The sequence below is a fragment of the Girardinichthys multiradiatus genome, chromosome Y (assembly GCF_021462225.1).
Source record: "Girardinichthys multiradiatus isolate DD_20200921_A chromosome Y, DD_fGirMul_XY1, whole genome shotgun sequence".
Classification (NCBI taxonomy): domain Eukaryota; kingdom Metazoa; phylum Chordata; class Actinopteri; order Cyprinodontiformes; family Goodeidae; genus Girardinichthys; species Girardinichthys multiradiatus.
The window spans coordinates 41,398,689-41,413,887 of record NC_061818.1 but is presented as its reverse complement, the minus strand read 5'-3'; the positions used below and the strand labels follow the sequence as shown (position 1 = coordinate 41,413,887).

The window sequence follows — 15,199 nt, the reverse complement described above, 5'->3', positions numbered from 1 at the left end:
TCACAAGTACCCTGGATTAAATCCCACAGCCTGTCACTCTGGGTCCCTGAGCAAGACCTTTGGCCCCTGAAAGCTCCCTGGGCCCCGCACAATGTCAGCCCACTGCTTCCTACGAGACGGGTTAAATGCAGAGGATGATTTTTCCATTGTGAGATCAATAAAGTAAATATTATTATGAAAAACAGAGTTTTAACCTGCAAAAATAAAAAGGCAATTAAAAACTAACATCAGACAGATAAATGGAAAGTAGCGGGAACATGTGGATTAAATAAACATATAGAAAACTGCATTTCTGTCTGAAAGGACGTGTGTTTATATCATTTTCAAGAGAGAAATGAAGATGTGCAGCTCATAGAACAAAAACAGACTTCTGGTTGGTGGAGCATCTGAAACAATATAAATATCAGTTATTTGGTTCAGTTTACTGGAAAAATATCATATTTGATATTGAAAACAGAGAAGTAGATTGATCCAGAGGGTAGAGAAAAAGTAAAGAAAAAGACCTGTGTACAAGCTAGTAGAGCATGACAAAACTTTATTTAATTAAAGGTCATTTTATGTTATTTTATTTTTACAAATGTTTGGATGGGTTCTACTTCGGTATCGTTTAAAACATTTTCAGGGAATAATTGAGTCAAAAAAACAATATATTCTCTTTAATTAAGGAGCTGTAAAACATTCATATTTTAATGACCTTCGTTAATTTCATAACTACCTCTGATTTTGATACTTCTAGCAGAACCTTTTAGTTCTAAGTAATGTATCAGAACTAGAACAATCCTAAAACAGCAGCAGATTTCTTTTATTATATGACTGCTGCATAAAAAGGCATGTTTGGGTCGCGGTTCTGTGAGGTCCAGAAGGGAGGAACCGTTTCCTCAGAATGACGCAGCTCTCAGCAGCTGTTCCGGTCAGCTGACCTGCAGCTCCGCTGCGTCACATGACTTCGTCTGCTTCTCCTGTTGACTCCTCCAGCTCCAGTCAGACCAGTAAGACACTGCAGATTCTCAGTGTCTTACTGGTTCCTCTGGAGAACATCTGCAGCGGCTCTGTGCGGATGAAGCTGACCGCTGGTTTCGGAACTTTTTCGGGGCCATGACTGGAGCTGTTTGTGGGTTTAGTGGCTGCCGAAGGGACATTCAGGTAGGAGGATCTCTGGAGGTTTTAACGGTTTCTCTGAGAAGGGAAGAAAGTGAGTCAGACAGACACAAGGTGTCCTTAAACCGACTGTTTTTAAATGTAGTTTGGTGCGGAGAGTGCAGCAGTGATTAAAAGTGCAGAAAACTAGCAGTTTGCTTTGTCATGAAGGTCAGGGGTCAAAGTCTGCGTCAGCAGATAAGATGAGATACAACAGTGATGAAGGTTTTATGGAAACAAGCTCAATAAAACTAGAAGATGGACGGTTCTCCTGCCGCCTCAGTTTGGACTGGTTCCCTTTACTGCATTAGAGGTCCAGTCAGGGCCAGCCCACGACGTTCATTTGGGTCTCCATGTCCAGCTAACCCCACTGTGATTATCCAGAGTGGGGGTGAATGGGTGGAGAACACAAGTAACCTCAGGAGAAAGGCTACTACCCTCTGATCTCCTACAGTGACCCAACTTCAGATAAAAGTGTCAGAATTTTTTCAGCTCGCATTAAAATATGACCATAGAATATGACTATGACTGCATTAAAATATGACTATAAAAATAACCTTCAATTTAGGGACGCTGACCTTGATATGATTACAACTGCCGGGCCAGCTGGGGGCCCTAAGCAGCTGCAGCGTTAGCTTGTACCTTGGGCCGGCTCTGGTTCCGGCCAGCTAACCCTAATATGCACCTTGTTTGGATTTTGTTTGTTGATTTTATTCATATTTGGCTCACATCTGTTTATCACTGATATATTAAAACAAAACAAACATCAATACCTGACAAACAACATGTGAGTCAATCTGTTGAAGACAAATAATTCATCACTAATAAACAACACTAAAGATCATTTGTCAGATTAAAAACCTAAGATCTACCAGGAGCTCAGGAGCTGACCCAGTTCTGAAATCTAACAGAACTTTGAGATCAAATCACAAGACTAATTTTCTGGATCAGTCAAATTCAGCACAACTAGACATCCACCACAGTAGAGAGAGTGGAGCACCTTACTTGAGGTCCGGTCCAGGCTGTCTTAGGGTGTATTCACACCAGGAAGGTTCTTTGGTCCGCTTGTTTGGTCCGGACCAAAAACGAACATTATTTTTTTCCTTTGGTGAGGTTTGTTTTCACATTGTACTTTTTAAAAGTGAACTATTACTGGTAAACAAAGCCACGCGGGTGACGATCATTGCTCCCATTGGACAGAAATGACGGGGGTGGGACAGAACACAGACCCGGAAATGGAGGAATACATTTGTAGACGTTCAGCTCCTCTGTTCTGCATATTTATGCCGTTATTAAAGCTGTAATATTATTGTGAGGCTGAAGAGCAGCTCATTCAACACAGACTTTGAGACGTTTCATTTATAATGTTGGAACCCCGTCGGAGAACGCGTGCTGAACGCCGACGTTCTCTACGTGTCCCACAACAAGCCAGTAGCGTTGCTAAGCAACACACAGCTTATCAGGTATGTTTACCTTACAACACACACCTTTGCTACCGGCTACGGTGGCTTTTTAGGTCCAAAGAGACGTACGCTTTTTGTAGTTGGTTCGGATCAGGGCCAGTTTGTATTCAGACTATAAGCGAACCGCACCAGAGTCCGTTTGGAAGCGGACCGAGACCACCTCAAAAAGTGGGTCTCAGTTGTTTGGCCCGGACCAGGGTTCGCTTGGGTGTATTCACAGCTGCACAAAAGGTCCGGACCAAGGAGGGGGGAAATGAACTCTGGCCCCTTTATGGCAGACCAAAAGTGGCAAGGGTGAACCCTTAAGGAACCATCCCAGGTCCAGTTGGACATGTGGTTCCAGTCAGCTTGGACGATGGTCTGGTTTTGACATTTACGACTGTTTGATTGACCTCAGGGTCACTCTAGGGTGGAAGGTGGTGCTAGTAGAACGAGGAACAGGCGGTGGATGTCTGGATCATTCCAAGCTTTGGACCATGACAGAACCAGTTACTAAGGCAATAGAGAACAGAGCCTAAGCCTGGGAATGTCCCAGGTTTCTCCCTTGGATCTGACACTTCTGGACCTGATGCTGGAAAGAACAAAGAACTGAGAGATGGATCCACACAGCTGATAAGTGTGTTTAACTCAAATCGACCCGATTGGTTTCCCAACCCGCTGCTATCATCACTGTTCAGGGTCTGAATTCTGACAGATTTCTGACCAGAAAATATCCGTTAACTAATTGATTAGTTTGACGTAAGAGCAGAAAAGGCCTGGAAGTATCAGTAAGGGACCGGATCAGATCACAGTCAGCACCAAGACTTCAGTCTGTAAGAGATTTGTCAGGTTTTAATTGTGATTTATTTATTTGACCTTTTGGACTTTCAGTGAACTGACTGCCTGCTGATCTCAGGAGGAGGACAGGAAGGAGAGCAGTGAGGATGATGCATATCTTCATCTCAGTATTCAACTATGATGTCACAGGGTGCTGTTGTCCTGATGTTGCTAATTGGTCAACCTTCTCATGTGGTTTCTGTTCCTGCAGTTTGATTGGTTGAGTCCATGTGAGGCTTCGTCTACAGCAGAGAGAAACGAAGATGCCGTCCAACAAATCCGTGTCTGACGCTCCCATCAGCCAGTTCACCAACTGCAGGATCCTGAGAGAGCACACGCTGCAGAGGTACCTGCAGGGTCAAAGGTCATCTCCTGCAGGAAGCAAACGGACATTTTAGATTTATATTGAACTATTGAGATGATTAACAACAACTGCTGCACCTGCTCACACCTGTTCGTGTACCAGTACTGTTTTATGAGATATTATAGGTTGTTTCATTGAAAAACATGTTTCAAACATGGTTTGGATGCAGGCGCTTCAAGGCTAATAGTGGAAAATGTCCAATAGGCAAGGAACCACTGAGGAAAGGAAAGGTCTCTGCAGAGGAAACACCTTCAGAGGATCTCCAGGCAGACATTGAATATTTGAGAAATGTCTGAAGTTCCTCCCTTTGCAGAGCAGAACTTCCTGAAACCATCCAAGGAACCTGGAGGAGCTTCCAGGAGTAGCCTGGATCAAACCGTGCTGGACTCTGGATAAAACCAGAATCCAGCCGGGATAAAATCAGTTTCAAACTGAAACGAAACCAGAATGAAACTCAGATCAAATATAGATAAATCCAGCATAGAGCTGGGATATCAGGATAAAACCAGGATTCACACATTACTGAGCAGAGAAGAACGTCAGAGGTGGAGTCAGCTTCTCTGGGATGGACCATCACTTAGTGGAAACATGGATCAGATGGATCAGTTCTCCCGAAGCTGGTTGGAAAAGGAGCATCCAGCCTGTTGTCAGCAGCCAGGTTCTGTGATAGTAGGAGGTCGTGTCTTGGTATGGCTTCAATCATTTCTTCTTCTCTGATAGCAGGACTACATCTTCTCCACGACAATGAAAAACTACCTCCCAATACCTGGCAGGAGGAAGAGGAGGGTATAGCTGTCTTTCCTGTTTTAGAACATTTATTAAGACAAACAAATCCTTGACAAGTAGTCCCACACCTACAGGTACATGAACATTACCTCCATCTGCATGTAACATCTGATTCTACAGTAGAAAGTCCTTCCATGTAGATGGGAGATGACAGAAGAAAGGTCCTTGCTTAGTTGTAATCATTTTATACCAGGACCAACTGGAACATTTCTAACGTTATGTTCAGATTTCTTATCTTCTCCCAGTGGCCCATTATCAGGGTCGCTCCTAAAAGATGTCCCCAGCAGGGCGGACTGCTGTTGGTAACTGCCAATAATAATTAGACATTTCAAAAAATCTCGTCCTCAACTAAACTCTCTCCAGTTCAAGCTTCAAGGCCTTCATGCCACTGGTCCCAGGAATGTTCCCAGTCTGCATCCTCCACCAACACATGGAGCTCCAGTTCCCTTTTATTTAGAACGTCCAGTGTTCTTCTTGCTCTGAATGTTTCTTTTTGTATAAAACGGAAATCATTTTTTATTTTCTAGTACAGTTAACCAAAACTGTTCAAAATCTGATGGTTGTTCTCTTGTGCTCCTCTAAATGATCTGGAAGAACCCAGAAAGGTCACTACCTGCAGTTTTATCAGCTGGCTTTCTGAAGCCCTGATCCGTCCCAACAGAGATTGTTGGAGACGACCCCAAACTGTTGGACACCCGAAGACGTGTTTGGAGGATGAATGGGACAGAATGACACCTGGAGGTCTTCATGGGCTGGGATCCTCAGAACCAGTACCAGGAACCTTATAGGAAGGGGAAACTAGTTTATTTAGCAAGGCTTTGCAGATTAAGATGCAGAAAGGAACAGAAATTAGTGAATTAATAGAAATGTGGAAAAAGTTTTTACATTTTTGTGACACCAAGTGTGTTGTTAGCTGATGCACCTTTACAGGCATGTTAGTTTAGGTGTTTGTTGTGATGGTGTCACCAGAACCTGACGCCTTGTCTGTGTTTGGGCAGAGAGGACCTGTGGGTGCGCGAAGGGAAGATTTTAGATCCAGAGAAGTTGTTCTTCGATGAGCAGGGCTACGCTGACCAGCAAGTGGACTGTGAAGCCAGCATCATTGCCCCAGGCTTCATAGACCTCCAGATCAATGGTGAAGAACATCTCCTCACCTTGCACTCATCCTGAACAGGAGGTGTGTCATTGTGCAGAACGTCAGTGTGATGGTATTTATTCTCCTCCCTGCAGGAGGTTACGGCGTCGACTTCTCTCAGCCGTCCGAGGATGTCACAGCTGGAGTTTCTCTGGTGGCCAAAAAGATCCTGGAACATGGCGTGACCTCCTTCTGTCCCACTCTGGTCACGTCCCCTCCTGCCGTCTACCACAAGGTGGTGTTATTTAAGCAGAGTTGGACTTTAAAGTCCATGAAATGAAGCAGCTGTGTATAAAATCCACATCAAATCGTGTTTCAGGTTTTGCCTCAGATCAAAGTTCACGACGGAGGACCTCATGGAGCTGGATTTCTTGGTAAGATCCTACTGAACCAGCAGAGATCAGAGTGTTGGAGATGTTGATCATCTGAGCTTTCCAGAGTCTTGCAAACATAAACATCAGGTTCTTCATTTGTTTTGTTGAAACCAGAAACCTTAGGTTATCTTCTGTGCCAGATCAACACCAAGTAGAGCAGAACTTTAGAAGAACAAGGAAAATGATTCATGTTTTCTGACTTGTTCCACAAATGAAAATCTGAAAAGTGTGGCATGTATTTGTATTGGACCCACTGAGTCAGAACTCTGTAGAACATCTTTGGCTGCAGGTCTTTTGGGGTTTGTCCATCTCCACCTTCTACAGACTGAATTCTTCTTTGTAAAGCATCTCAGTCTCAGTCCGTTTAGATGGAGAACATCTGAAATTCATGCTGTATGTTCAGGGTGGTTCTCCTGCTGGAAGGTGAACTGAACCTCCAGCCCAGTCTCAGGTGTTCTGTAGCCTCTAACAGGTTTTCTTCCAAGATTGTCTTGAATTTAGCTCCATCCATCTTCTGGATTTAGCTCCAGCTTCTCTGTTCCTGCTGTTCCTTCACTGTGGAGGAAATTATTGATGGTACCAGTGGCTGAAAGCAAGTCATCCAAAAACATGAATGGTTGGACCTGCTGCCCCGAGCTTCTTGCTTATAAAAGCATTTGGAAAACTGATTAAGGAGAAGCTGGTCAGAGCTCTGGAGCACACTGGATCCATTACTGGATGTCAGTAGGAGGAAAAGAGAAGATGCAATTCTTCTGAACTGTCTCTATAAACACCTTGAAGGCCAGGTCCTCGTGTTAGCCCTCATATTTTAACCCATAAGATACTAGAAATGTTCAGGTGTGTCCTGGTCTGGTTGGTGAGGTTGTAGACTTCCTTGCTGATAGAAGATGGTGAAGGATGATCTTTGATCCTTCACTGGCTGCAGAAGCTCCCAGTCAGGTTGAATCATTCTGGATGGACTCCCAGTCTCCAGAAAACATACCTGAGTGTTAACAGTTCTGGTCATGTTGGAAAAAAGGGCAGGAAGTGAAGATCCTGCAGAAGCTTGGTCAGACCGGAGCATGTAGGTAGTTTAGGAGCATATTTTACTCCTCAGTGGTCCAATCAAAAAGGCACCTACCTCAGGAGGACAACGGCGGTCTCCTCACAGATACTTACCTGTCGTATCTACTCATATGGTCTTGGCATGGACAGATTGTGGGCTAATTTCTTCCTCCTGGGTCTCCAGGTTTCCACCTTGAGGGTCCGTTCATCAGCTTGGAGAAGAAAGGAGCCCATCCGGAGCGGTACCTACGAACCTTCCGGTCCGGAGGGATTGAGGACCTGATTGAGGCCTACGGCAGCCTGGATAATGTTGCCATGGTGACACTTGCTCCCGAGCTGCCCCGCAGCCAATCAGTGGTCAGGGAGCTCTGCCAGAGAGGCATCACCGTGTCTTTAGGTGATTCCCCCTCAGCTTTTATGTTTTGGTTCTGGTCTCTGGGATCATTTTGTCTTCATGAGAGGTGTGACACAAGGAATCTGTTTGCAGGTCATTCTGTGGCCAACCTGTCGCAGGCTGAGGACGCCGTTCAGCATGGAGCCTCCTTCATCACTCACCTCTTCAACGCCATGTTACCTGTGAGTCGCACCAAACAGCCACCTGTATATGGTAGCTTCAGATATCTCTCCAGGGTTAGGATGGTTAGAAGAAGGTTGGCTTGCACATGGACTAACATGAGAACAAGCCAGGCTTTATCAAGGGAACCTCCTGATCCAGCCATCTTCTCTGTGAATTCAGTGATTTAAAGGAAGAAAGTGAAAATGCAGCAGCTGGAAAGACCTTCATGAGATTACAGGAAGGCCATCAGAACTGAAGGCTGGATCAGGACATTTAGCTCTGATTTGATGAACGTGAGTTTGGTAGAAGAAGTAATCCTCCTTCTATCTGGACCAGTTCCACCACCGTGACCCGGGCATTGTGGGCCTCCTGACCAGCGATCAGATCCCAGCAGGAAGGACGGTGTTCTACGGGATGATCGCCGATGGGATTCACACGAATCCCGCCGCCCTGCGCATCGCCCACAGAGCGCATCCATCAGGTCTGTTTCCAGGAGGTTCTGATGTCTCATTTTACTGTAATCACTGATTATAAATGTAGATTTTTATTGTAGTTGACAGGAATGTGATAAATTTGTATCTTTTCTCTGCTCGATGTTTAGATGTGTGTGGTGTGATGTAATGAAATTCTGTGTGGTTATTCTCTGACTGAGATTCCAGGACACACAGACGGTCTCGGTGTCCAAAGTTCAAACCGAAGCCGTGTCCTTTGTTCCCCGGATGTCTCTGTTGAGCACGGGATGCCTGAGATGTTTTTGTGTCTCTCTCAGGGTTGGTGTTGGTGACGGACGCCATCACGGCCATGGGTCTTCCTCCGGGCCACCACACTCTGGGCCAGCAGGTCATTGAGATCCAGGGTCTCCACGCTTACGTGACAGGTCTCCCTCTCCCTTATATAGCAGGCGTTGGCTAATTAATGACGAGTTTGTTTCATGACCCGATTCTTCTTTCACAGCAGCTGAGCTAGAACAACAACAAAATGAGAACATATTGGGAGATGTTACTGTGCAGAGAAAAAGTATTTACCCCCCTACAGATTTCTGCCGGTTTACTTATTTTTGTCTCACTGAAATGTTTCAGATCAAACAAACTTTAACATAAATTAAAGACAACCTGACTTATGATTTAAAATAATCAAACTTATCACGGGAACCAACCTGGTCCTCTGTGAAACAGTACCCGGCTCTCCTTGGTTCAGCTTTACTCGTCGGTCCAGGTTCTGATTACTGCCAGGCCTGTAGAACCAATAAATCACTGGAACAGAATCTGTTTGACAACATGAAGTAGGCCTAGTGAGATAAAAGTGGAACCTTTTGAAATGTGTATGCCCCATCATACCCACAGTCAAACAGGGTGGTGGCAGTATGATGGTCTGGGGAGAACCTGGAGGACTTGCTGTGATTGATGGAACCATAAATTCTGCTTTCCAGCAGAAAATCCTGACGGAAAATGTCCAACCATCACTTCATGACCTTAAGCTCAGGATCATTTATATTCTGCATAGGGATGGGTACTTTTATAGGTACCAACCGAATTCACGTAAAATCAAACGGCACCATGTTACCTAAACACATCATTGTGACGCTGAGGGAGTGGAAGAGTGGCCGATTTTCCATGCCGGACATGAACACAGCATTGCACGCACCAGAGCGTAATGACATCAGCAGCTGTGGACAAAGCAAGTCTGATAGAAAGCGCTGGAAAGTATGGTTCCACTTTTCAAAATGTGATGCACATTATGTTCCCTGCAATATTTCTGATGTGAAGTACAAGACCAGCGGCGGGAAAACTTCTAACCTGAGAAGCTCCTGGTGAAGCACCAGATCTTCCTCAAGGCTGGAGAGACAGTTTTCATCAGCCTCAGATCTACAACTCCTGCTTTCAGCACAGTTAGCGCGCCTCCATCCGTTAGCACGCCTCCATCGGTTATCGCGCCTCCATCCGTTAGCGCGCCTCCATCCGTTAGCACGCCTCTATCCGTTAGCGCGCCTCCATCCTTTAGCGCGCCTCCATCCGTTAGCGCGCCTCCATCGGTTAGGGCGCCTCCATCCGTTAGCACGCCTCCATCGGTTATCGCGCCTCCATCCGTTAGCGCGCCTCCATCGGTTAGCACGCCTCCATCTGTTAGCGCGCCTCCATCCGTTAGCACGCCTCCATCCGTTAGCGCGCCTCCATCCTTTAGCGCGCCTCCATCCGTTAGCGCGCCTCCATCCGTTAGCACGCCTCCATCCGTTAGCACGCCTCCATCCGTTAGCGCGCCTCCATCCTTTAGCGCGCCTCCATCCGTTAGCGCGCCTCCATCGGTTAGCGCGCCTCCATCCGTTAGCACGCCTCCATCCGTTAGCACGCCTCCATCCGTTAGCGCGCCTCCATCCTTTAGCGCGCCTCCATCCGTTAGCACGCCTCCATCCGTTAGCACGCCTCCATCCGTTAGCGCGCCTCCATCCTTTAGCGCGCCTCCATCCGTTAGCGCGCCTCCATCGGTTAGCGCGCCTCCATCCTTTAGCGCGCCCGTTAATGACTTGTTGTCCGCAGGCATAAACATGGAGAAGAAATGTTTGAAACACACACAAAAGTACCAAAAACTGGTACCATTGAGTACCGGTATCGATTCCCAGGTACCGGGTATCTGTATCCTATCGGTTCAGACGTGAAAGGTACCCATCGTTAGTTCTGCAGCGGAACACTGATCCAAAGCAGAGCAATGTCTTACTGGCTAAAAAACTAAATAAAGCTTTTGAAGCAGTCTAGTCAAAGTCTGGACTTAAATCTGATAGAAATGCTGCAGCATAACCTAAACTGATTTGGAAAAACTTTTTTCCTTTAATTATCAGTAAAAATTAAAACTGCTGTATTTCCTTAATTATCTTTGTCTCATTAAAGTTTATTTGATCTGAAACATTAAAGTGTCACAAAAAGCAAAAATCTGAAAGGGGGTAAATACTTTTCATGCCACTGTACATCTTTAGTTATTTCCAGTTTATTATTAGGGAACAAAGTGATGCAGCTGCTTCTGTAACATGTTGATTTATTTTCTGGTGCATCCCAGACGAGCCCCCAGTAATGAGCAGGCAGGTAAACCCAGTCTGGTTGATGTAAAGTTCATAATATGTTGAACTGGAAGGTTGAGCAGAGAGTCGTGCTACCAACCTGCTAACATGAACATGCGCCAAGCATTCATAGGAAGCCTCATACAGCATAGTTCATCTTATTACTCCACAGACTACTGACAGTGATGACGGAGAGAAAAGTTGTGAATAACATTCGCCTCGCCAGCTGTCAGCTGACCGGGTGGTTGAGGTGCGATGAACCCCCAGAGAACAGCTGACTCCCGGCTCATTGTTTTCAAAATCCCGCTGGGTTTCCCTAATGGATGGATATAATTCAGCCAGATGAAATCTAATATTAATGTTTGGTTTATTTATTATAATAATAATAATTATTATGCTCTGCAAATAAACTCATTTAAACTTTGTTCCTAAAGTTAATATGTTAGTGTTTAAGTTGTTGAAGCTTTACAAATATATTAAACAAATGATATTTGTCATCAACGTATTTTATCTAGTGTTAGATTTTTATATCTATGAACACACATCTTTGACCATCATTTGTCTACATGACTTCTTATAGACGTTTATTTGACTTGATGATCGACATCAAACTCATGCAGCTGCACTGCTGCAGCTCAACATGCCGTAAAGGAAGTTTAACCCGATGTTAAAACGTAAATCGATGAATCTGTGTTTGATTAATCTGTGGCTACCTCAAGGACCCGGATGTGTGACACAAAAAACTGAATTTTGGAACTGAAATTGAATTTCAAACCTGAAAGTGAAAGTAGTCAAACTGAATTTTTAATACAACAAAATACATTTTAAAAGTAAATGAATTCAGTTTTAGTTTAGTGAAATTCATTTTCAAACCAAGGTATTTAATTTGAAATTACACAAATTCAAATTCAGTTTTTGATTCAGTTTCTTCCCAGACGTTTCATTCCGAATGCGCCAGACAACATAATAAACCTGCATGTTACAGATGCATTTACATTATGTTACTATTACAACACAACGTGCTTATTACATTTAGGCTCTTCATTTGCAGATGCTTGAACATCTGTAAGTTGTTTACTTTGCATCAAGATGAAGCTGAAGATGATAAAGTTTATTCTGAACTTGCTTGGAAAGATTGAATCTTTGGTTAAATTTAAACCTGAAAGCCTGACCTTTCGACCGTCTGCTGATTGGAGAATCTGCCGTCAGAAACACAAAATCTGTTAATGTTTTTCAATCATGTTGCATAAATCTGTGGAGCCCAGCAGGATGACTGAGGTGATAATTGGCTCTTTCCATGTTTCAGGCACCAAGACGCTCAGCGGCAGCATAGCCACCATGGACATGTGTGTGCAGCACTTCAAACAGGCCTCAGGTGAGTTTGCCTCTGTTTTCTGGATCTACGCAGTTTGTCTTTGATAGCTTTTATTTCCATGCATGGACAAACAGTGGGAACACTCCATGTTTTGTTCCAGACGGGTTCTCACTCTGCAGAACGTGAGGTAATAGGACCAAACTGCAGTGTCAGCATTTTTCCTTCCAGACTCCAGGATTTTCTGAACCAAATGGGAAAGAGTTCCTGGGAATCACTGGGCTGATATTTATGCCCTTTTTCCACTGGCTCGTTTTAGGAGGCTCTGCTCCACTCAGTCTCGCTCTACTCGGGTTGGAGGGGTGGGGGGGGGCTCGGCAGATGAAGCAGGGAGGAGAGACGCAGCTGTCTGGATGGTGAAGCTCCAAAGTTTGCCTGAAGGACATTTTGGGTTTTATGAGGAAGTTCTTGTCTCATTCATGGTGATAACGAGGACCAGGACTTTAAAGCCCACAACCGTGGACTACTGAACGCGGTGAGGTTATTTTCAGGTTGGATGTTGGATCTTCGTGCTCCATGGATTCAGCGGTTCTTCCTGCAGTTTTACCCGATGCAGACAGTCTGATTAGAGGCATCTGCTCTCTGCCTGCTGCCTCCTCCTGCAGACGCTGGTTCTCTGAAGGACCGTCAATAAATGTCAGAACCAAACCCGCTGTTTCATGCTGGTTTTGTTTGTGTGTCTGAACAGCTAATTTTATGTGTGATCAGCTGGTTTAGGATGTTATTAACTACAGCGCCCCCTACCTGCATGTCATTCAGAAAGCTGATGTGTCCTTTTTCTTTTCTTCCAGTCTTCTGGCTGGTTTATGATTAGTAAATAATAAAATTATATTTGGGTTTGACGCAGTCTGGCCATTGTGGTCCTTGATATTATTGTAGTCTTCTCCCTGCACGACCTCTTGGTGAACCTTCTCATGTTTCACGGCCAATCAGTGAACAGCAGTCTGTTCACGTCACATGTGGTCCCATTCAGCCCGGTTGGACCTGCTTAGCAGCAGGGACCAAAAAACTAGGTACTGGTACAAAAAAAACAGAAATGGAAATGCTCGCAAAGCGGGCTGAGTGGAGTGGAGCCGGGCCAAATCAAGCCAGTGGAAATCAGGACTGTTTCTGGGAACTGCTTGAAATCTTTGCTGCATGCAGTCAACCATCTCCTGTCACCTGTATGCAGGTGTTTCAGCTCAGGATGATTGGACCATACTTCAGGGTTCCTTTTCATTTCATGGTTTCAGAAACAGCAGGTAATCTGGTTGCTCTGGTACCAGGATGCTGGTTCTCACTGGTCTGTTTGGGCTTGTTGGCCCATTTCTGTGGATTTCCTCTTCAGCAGAAGGAAACACAATTTCTTCACGAGTTCTGATCCTTGATTCTGGTCTGTGATAAATAGACCCCACTAAATAGTTTGAGGAACATCCCCATATCATGATGCTTGCACTACCATGCTTCACATTGTACTGTAAGGATTATGATTATTGATTAATGAATATTTATGAAAAATTATAATTAAAAATCATAATTTGGAAAAATTATTTTCTTAACCAAAAAACCAGAAATCAGAAATGTCCTCCAATGTTGTGATTATGGGCTCCAAGCCCTTAATAATTACAATTAGTTAATTATCATTAATAATTGATAATTATTACCTAAAATGAAGGTGGGAGAGCTTCTGTTATATATATCTCTCTCTATACATATATATATATATATATATATATATATATAGATATATATATATGCATGGGGGTGGATCAGTGATGGTTTGGGCTGCCATATCATGGCATTCCCTTGGCCCAATACTTGTGCTAGATGGGCGCGTCACGGCCAAGGACTACCGAACCATTCTTGATCTTCAGTCAACTTGTTAATCCAACTCTGCTGGTCTTCTTGGAGAGGAAGAAGCACAGCTGATCACTGATTGATCTCCAGAGCATTGTCATGGTGAACACCTCCCTTTGAATGAATGATTCAGCCTGCGGTTCATGCCTGTTGGTTCTGGTTGGGCAGAGTATTCACCAGGATTCATGTTGGTCTGAGGTCATATTGAACTGGGATTTCTTAAACAAAGGAAAATGATCAGACCTGTTTAAAGTCCCAGAGACAAACTGAGCTCATCCTACTGGCCCAGCTGATGTCTGACTCTCTCCACCTTCTTCTACATCAGGCTGCAGTGTGGAGGAAGCTCTGGAAGCTGCCTCACTACATCCAGCTCAGCTTCTGGGAATCAGCCATAAGAAGGGGAGTCTGGACTACGGTGCAGATGCAGGTCAGATCCTTTAAATTGGTCTGGATCAGCGGTTCTCCAGGCTTTCTGAGATATTCTTAGATATTTACAGAAACTGGTAGATCTCCAGCTTGATAACCAGTTGTCCTGTTGGTTAAAGCTGGTTGATTTTATTTTTTTAAATACCACTTTTAAAACCTGGTTTGATGATATTTGTTCCATCTGTTTCACAGATCTGGTTCTGCTCGATGATGCGCTCAACATCAGAGCCACATACATCTCTGGAGAGGAGGTTTGGAGAAAACAAGCCTAGCTAGAAGAAGAGGGAGAAGAACCTCTGTGCCTTCAGATTCTTTAGTATTTGTCTTAAAGAGATTTTGCAACATGTTTTTGGTCATGATCCAGTTAAATGTAACTGTGGTTCTGTTCCCGTCCTTCAGTTCAATAATTATATGTAACCGATTATCAGAATTCATTTGATTGTGTGATAAAATGAGAAAATCAGCTCTCACAGACGTGATATTCTATCATTGTGTTGATTGTTTGACCTCTGAGGAGCATGTTGGAGCCAGGTTTGCATCAGCAGACAAGAAGCCAACACTGTGTTCTTCTGAAGAGCTGGAGGATGGATGATCAGGAGGACTTCCAGGTGGACCAGCGAAAGATCCCAGCGTGTCTGTGAGGATTCAGGAAATCAGAAGATGCAGATAATTTTCACCTTTAATCATCACCTGTGTGTCAGCATGATCAAGGTGTCCTCTGCTGCTAAAAACAATGTAACCAAACACTTCAGTAGAACATCTGAGTAACAACGGTTGCAGACAGGGCCAAACACAAATCATTTTCATAAATGAATGCATGCGCTGCAGCAGCAAGGAGAAC

General features: G+C 44.4%; 1 protein-coding gene across 3 annotated transcripts; it reads left to right on the top strand.

The window, feature by feature from the left end:
* The first annotated feature begins 947 nt into the window (after positions 1–947).
* Positions 948–14,828, top strand: LOC124864322 (N-acetylglucosamine-6-phosphate deacetylase-like). Of its 3 annotated transcripts, none has more exons than XM_047359074.1 (13): positions 948–1,143; positions 3,471–3,517; positions 3,628–3,780; positions 5,565–5,701; positions 5,797–5,936; positions 6,021–6,075; positions 7,304–7,516; positions 7,607–7,695; positions 8,012–8,156; positions 8,445–8,552; positions 12,031–12,099; positions 14,258–14,359; positions 14,551–14,828. In XM_047359074.1, the coding sequence occupies exons 3-13, from the start codon at positions 3,680–3,682 to the stop codon at positions 14,628–14,630; spliced, it is 1,239 nt and encodes a 412-aa protein (XP_047215030.1). In that variant the 5' UTR covers positions 948–1,143; positions 3,471–3,517; positions 3,628–3,679; the 3' UTR covers positions 14,631–14,828. The 3 variants fall into 3 exon arrangements, with proteins under 3 accessions (XP_047215030.1, XP_047215031.1, XP_047215032.1); XM_047359076.1 differs by having other exon boundaries at positions 950–1,143; positions 3,628–3,762; XM_047359075.1 differs by lacking the exon at positions 3,471–3,517.
* Positions 14,829–15,199: the final 371 nt, after the last annotated feature.